The 6,387-nt window shown below is 37.2% G+C and overlaps 1 protein-coding gene across 1 annotated transcript in view; it reads left to right on the top strand.

Moving 5' to 3' along the window:
- Window positions 1-4,553, top strand: part of LOC136850404 (facilitated trehalose transporter Tret1-like) — a 12,241-nt gene extending 7,688 nt beyond the window's left edge. The window contains exons 4-8 of the mRNA XM_067123993.1: window positions 394-544; window positions 1,608-1,770; window positions 1,892-2,635; window positions 2,814-2,949; window positions 3,889-4,553. Of these exons, the coding sequence (XP_066980094.1) occupies window positions 394-544; window positions 1,608-1,770; window positions 1,892-2,635; window positions 2,814-2,949; window positions 3,889-4,071 (1,377 nt within the window). The 3' untranslated portion in view covers window positions 4,072-4,553. The remainder of the gene's footprint in view (window positions 1-393; window positions 545-1,607; window positions 1,771-1,891; window positions 2,636-2,813; window positions 2,950-3,888) is intronic.
- The last annotated feature ends 1,834 nt before the right edge of the window (window positions 4,554-6,387 follow it).

Below are 6,387 nucleotides of genomic sequence, written 5' to 3'. Positions count from 1 at the left end.
CTTAATTTGATCCTAAAGTAAAACGTTTACTAATCTTATCCTGACCTGAAACATTTACTAATCTGATCCTGAAGTGAAATTTTACTAAACTGATCCTTAAGTGAAAAGTTAACCAATCTGATCCTAAAGGAAAATGTTCATTATCTGATTCTGAAGTGAAACGTTTGTTAACCTGACCCAGAAGTGAAATGTTTGCTAATCTGATCCTGACCTGAAATTTTTACTAATCTGATCCTAAAAGTAAAACGTTCACTAATCTGACCCTGATGCGGAGCATTTCTAAACTGATCCTCAAGTGACGCGTTTATTAATCTAATCCTGATGTGAAACATTTATTAATCTAATTATGAAGTGAAACATTTATTAATCTAATCCTGATCTTCCACGCTGCAGCTCACTAAGGTCTTTGCAGCAGTCGTAGGTCACCTCAGTCTTGGTATGGCTCTTGGGTGGCCAAATGTACTTGCCTCGGGCCTTCAGACAAGCAACTCGACTCTCTTTGGGACGCAGATACATTTTGAGGATTGGGAGGTCGATATGGCAGGTGAATATTTGCTTTGTAAACTAAAACTTTACATACTGGCTGGTAGGGACACATTAACCCTTTAATGATTGTTGAGGCAACTAGTAGTTGGTGTTCGAGTGCAATAACTTGAAGTTTGAACTAACAGAAGAATGGTAAGTACTTATTAAACTTCAGGCCTATTGTACAGACACTGAGCCTCTAATTTCTTTATTCCTCTACGCTATAAAGTAAGGCATTAGGAGTTACATAAGACTCAGCTTTGGCAAAAGCATTATTGTACAAGTCAAGTCAAGTATATCTTAGTTTAACCAGACCACTGAGCTGATTAACAGCTCTCCTAGGGCTGGCCCGAAGGATTAGACTTATTTTACATGGCTAAGAACCAACTGGTTACCTAGCAACGGGACCTACAGCTTATTGTGGAATCCGAACCACATTATAGCGAGAAATGAGTTTCTATCACCAGAAATAAATTCCTCTAATTCTTCATTAGCCGGTCGGAGACTCGAACTCGGGCCTAGCGAGTGCTAGGCGTACAGCTAAAGCCATACGAACACACATAAGGTATTCCCAGCTCCTTCTACATCCGCCATTCTTATTCAACATTTTTGAACTTGAGAATCTTGTCATTTCTAAAATGCGTTCCAAAATCTTTTTTTAAACTGAGCACATTGGACTAAAGTAACACGTGACACGAAGGGCCTCTTTAAAATTCTGCCACCCATGCCTTTCCTGTGCTTTATCTTCCACTAATCTTCGCTCATCTGCAGTTTCCCTTCTCATAGTCCTCCTCCCAGCAGGTCTGTACATTGTCACAATAATCAAATGTCTTTAGTTTAATTAGGTCATTCTCTCAATATTAAAGTTATACTGTAGTATCGCACAATACAGTGACATAATTCTGACTCAGGTTACTTGGCAGTGATATATTGGGTAGTAGGCTACTTACCGCTGCTTGACCTAAGGTTGTTCACTGGTTGCCCACTGTAATCTGACAATTCCCTTCTACAATGAAAGCATCGCAATAACTTGAAATACAACACATGTAACTCATATGACATGGCTGGCAATAACATTTCAGGTGGTATGCTTTTCTTCGCTACGTTACCGGGATTTGTATGTAGTGGGTGGATAGTAGCTCGCATAGGAAGGCGGAAATCCATGATGCTTGTTGCAGTTCCTGGGGTGGTTGGATGGGCGCTCGTTCTTCTTGCCATAAACCCTCCAATGGTCCTCGTTGGAAGGTAATTCAGTAGGTACATTATTTGTCACACAGATGTTCTTGCGATCAAAAAACATGGAGGAAAAGTGGTGACAGAACCTTCTCCGTCTCAGTCAGTTTCTCTAAAAGAGTTTCCTCTCCAGGTTTGTTGGAGGCCTCTGCTATGCGCTGTTAGGAGCGTCTGTTCGGACCTACTTGGCAGAAATATCAGACACATCCATCCGGGGCGCCGTCTCTTTAACCACAGAGGTCATGAAGAGCATTGGAGTGATCACTGTGATCGGACTGGGAATGATACTGACGTGGTATTACGTGGCGGCAATGATCCTTGGTCATCTGCTGTTTTATGGAGCGTGTGTGGTGCCTTTCCTTCCGGAGAGTCCGACGTACCTAGTTGTTTGCAACAGAGAAGAAGAAGCTCGCCAGTTGCTTAGGCGGCTGAGAGGTCCCAATGTCGATCTGGACGAGGAGATCAGACACCTGAGAGAAATGAACACAAACAGGGCTTCTAGCAACGAATGCTCAGGGGTTTTTACAAGAGATGTCCTCAAAAGATGTATGGTAATCTTTGGATTGTTCCTCATCTCAAACTTCTGCAGCACTGAGGTTATAAAGGCTAATGCTATGCGCATGCTCCAGACCTCTGGACTGGCGCTTGACAAAGATGTCAGCACCATATTGGTTTTCGTCCTGTTACTGACTGGCAATGTTATGCAAGCACTTATCCTGGACAAAATTGGACGTCGGAAATGTATTGTAGTGTCACTAATCCTCATTATGCTTTCCTACGTGATATTAGGGGCATACACATTTCTTTCCTCATCAGATATCGACATTGTGCCGCTGGAAACAGAGAGGAACATCACTACATTACAGGCTGATGAAAGGTAATGTTGCTCAGTTTCAAGTAACTAGTCAAATTTCAGTCTGTGAGATCAAATAAATGAAATAAATATCATGAGCCCTGTTGCAATTACAAAAGGATTGTCATATTATTCACATATAAAATGGAGACAGAAAGTCTGATGTTCCACCAAAGTAAGACCTCTTCCCCTGGATCTCAAGTTCTTTTGCAGGAATTTCCTGGAGCTGGCTGCCGACCGTGTGCCTCATGACTGCCGCCTTTGCTATCAGTCTGGGAATAGGACCTATCCCGTGGCTTCTCTCGGTTGAATATTTTCCCACAAACATACGATCCCAGGTAATTATGATCATTACCTCGCTGTCGGTAGTTGTTTTCACTACACTTATACAGATTTAAAACCTAATGTATCATTTACTTGTTAGATTGAGAGCTAGTGTCATGAAAATTAATAACATTTTACCAATCTGTTTGTGTGGTATGGGTCAAACGGTGGCCTTAAACTGGTTTGCTCTCAGTCTTATCACTCTGACAGTAGAACAGTTTAACAATGACAGGTTCATTGACTATACACTGGCTTGCATGCAGTCTTGTCACCTTGATAGCTGAACAGTGTACCAATGACAGATTCAGTGACTATAAATTGGCTAGTCACTTTGATAGTAGAACAGTGTAGCAATGTTCCAGTGACTACAAACTGGCTTGTCACTTTGATAGTAGAACAGTGTAGCAATGTTTCAGTGACTACAAACTGGCTTGTCACTTTGATAGTAGAACAGTGTAGCAATGTTTCAGTGACTATAAACTGGCTAGTCACTTTGATAGTAGAACAGTGTAGCAATGTTTCAGTGACTATAAACTGTCTTGTCACTTTGGTAGTAGAACACTGTAGAAATGACGGTTTCAGTGGCTATAAACTGGTGTCACTTTGATAGCAGAACAGTTTCAGTGACTGGCTTGTCACTTTGCTATGACAGCAGTGTTGCAATAATATAGTTCCAGTGACTATACTCTGGCTTGTCACCTTGATGGCAGAGCAGTGCACTAATGACAGTTTCAGTGACTATAGAGTTGCTCATCACTTGGATAGCAGAACAGTGTAGTAGTGACAGTTCACTGACTATAAGCTAGCTGTCTTACATTCAATCTTGGCACTTTGTTGGCAGAACAGTGTAATACCATAGTTCTAAAAGTTTCTGCCACAAAGTCAAAGCCAGTAGGACCAAGTTCAGTGATGGAATCCCTGACAAAATTCTCCTTCTTCTTCTTCTTTTCTAGGTAATGGGCCTCTGCAACGCAGTTGGCAATCTGTTCAGCTTCGCCTCCCTCCAGATATACAGTCCCATGCAAACTCTGCTGACGCCTGCTGGTCTGTACTGGAGTTACGCCTCTTTCGCCACCATAGGCATCGTCTACACTTTCTTTATTGTTACCGAGACCAAAGGAAAAAATATTGGCTGAGACACATATTGGTGGGGCATACCCATATCTTCTGTAGTTTTAATATGAGTATGTACAAAGCAAAAATACCTGCCTTTCATTTTGTAATTTTTTTAAAATTTTAAAGTACGATAAATGTGAACTTTGCGACTTACTTGCTGTAAGTTAGGTATACCTTAGTTTTACCAGACCACTGAGCTGATTAACAGCTCTCCTAGGGCTGGCCCGAAAGATTAGACTTATTTAACGTGGCCAAGAACCAACTGGTTACTTAGCAACGGGACCTATAGCTTACTGTGGAATCCGGACCACATTATAGCGAGAAATGAATTTCTATCACCAGAAATAAATTCCTCTAACTCTTCATTAGTCGGCCGGAGAGTCGAATTCGGGCCTAACGAGTGCAAGGCCACAACTCTACCGACTCGCCCAAGGAAGAGCTTACTTGCCGTAAGGATTGCCTAAGGGAAATCTCGTGAAAATTACGAAGAATAAAAAAAAAATGGAAAATGAAATGACTATCATTTTAAAAAATTCAAATTTTTTGTTTTTAACAATTTCTAAAACTAAACACACACACACACACACACACACATATATATACATATATATATATATATATATATATATATATATATATATGTGTGTGTGTGTGTGTGTTATAATTAGGATATATTATATATGATTTTATGCTTCTACATATTTGATTTTACTCTGTAAAGTCTTCAATGCTTTTTTTATAGTCTAACTAGTAATGTTCATCATATCGATTATTATATATATATATATATATATATATATATATATATATATATATATATATATATATATAATCGATCTGATGAACATAACTAGCTAAAATATAAAGAAACAGCACTGAAGACCTTAGCAGCATGAAGTCATATATGATATAAAATCCTAAATTACAACATTTGGTTTTTTTTTTATCATATAATTTTGTCTTTGAATATGTCGATAAAATAAACTGTAGATATAAATACGATATCTTTAAGATTATTCATTGATTAAGTATTGTTAAAAGTTTCACCCCTTTTGAAAAACAAATTTTTTTCCAATTATATTTATATATGTATATATATATATATATATATATATATATATATATATATATATATATATTTATATATATATATATATATATATATATATATATATATATATATATATATATATATATATATATATATATAATTATATATATATATATATATATAATTATATCTAATACACACACACACACATATATATATATATATATATATATATATATATATATATATATATATATATATATATATATATATATATATATATAAACACAAACATATAGCAAACAATTTTGTTCACAAGTATTCAAAATGACTCAGACTCAGCAAATGAGACAAGGAGCTGGTTTGGAATTCAGTGAAGCAATTTTTTCCACGGTCGGAAAAAAAAAGTCAGTTTGAATGCTTGTAAACAAATGGGTAAATTCGTCGCCCATAAACAAGACAAGGTTGCTAAATTGTTTGCTATATGTTTGTCTTTTGGTACCTTTCTAGAAGCATATGTAAAAGAATATAAAAAAATATATAATCAAATGGTCCTCAGTATTAGCATTACTTGTGTTCTCGTTGGTTAACATCAGTGTTTATGCTCATTATGTAACAGGCTTTCCTCGACTCAAAGATATTTTAATGTTTTTGAGTATAAGTGAGAAAATGTAAACTTGATTTAACCTTATATCTAAATATACATTCATATCTAAATATATGTTTACAGATAAAGAAACCTGTACTATTTGAGTATCTTATGGAAGCAGCAATAAGTTTCGTAACATTCGTCGTACCTATGCACTTATTTTGCAGAGAGAGAGAGAGAGAGAAAGGGGTGGAGTGAGGAGATGTCACGTACTGTATTAAGATTCACGTTTTCGACTAATTGTACCTTTCAACGAATCAGGCTTTCCTGCCTCGACTCGGCTAGCAAACTAAGGAGCATCAAGGCACTGGCGAAATCGACTTTGGGATGAATGAATTAAAGCGGATAGCGCGGAAGGATAAAAAAAAAAAAAATTGCTAACCGGTATCGCAAAGGCACGTTTTAACTACTTGTTGCTGGTCGAGTGACGTTGCCTGCCAGACGTAGGTTTTAGTAAACAAGTCATCTCGCTTTATAGATCTCTTAAACACACGATATCTTTCTAAATACATATTTTTATTGCTATGTACATAGAATGTGTGATAAATACTGCTTCACATATGTCAACTGTCATATCTATCAAGAAATAAGTTGTGTACGATTGATTCACGGTAAGTTACGGCAGCGTGAATCAGC

The sequence above is a fragment of the Macrobrachium rosenbergii genome, chromosome 22 (assembly GCF_040412425.1).
Source record: "Macrobrachium rosenbergii isolate ZJJX-2024 chromosome 22, ASM4041242v1, whole genome shotgun sequence".
Taxonomy (NCBI): domain Eukaryota; kingdom Metazoa; phylum Arthropoda; class Malacostraca; order Decapoda; family Palaemonidae; genus Macrobrachium; species Macrobrachium rosenbergii.
The sequence above is the reverse complement of the archived record's forward strand: the minus strand, read 5'-3'. Positions and strand labels throughout refer to the sequence as shown.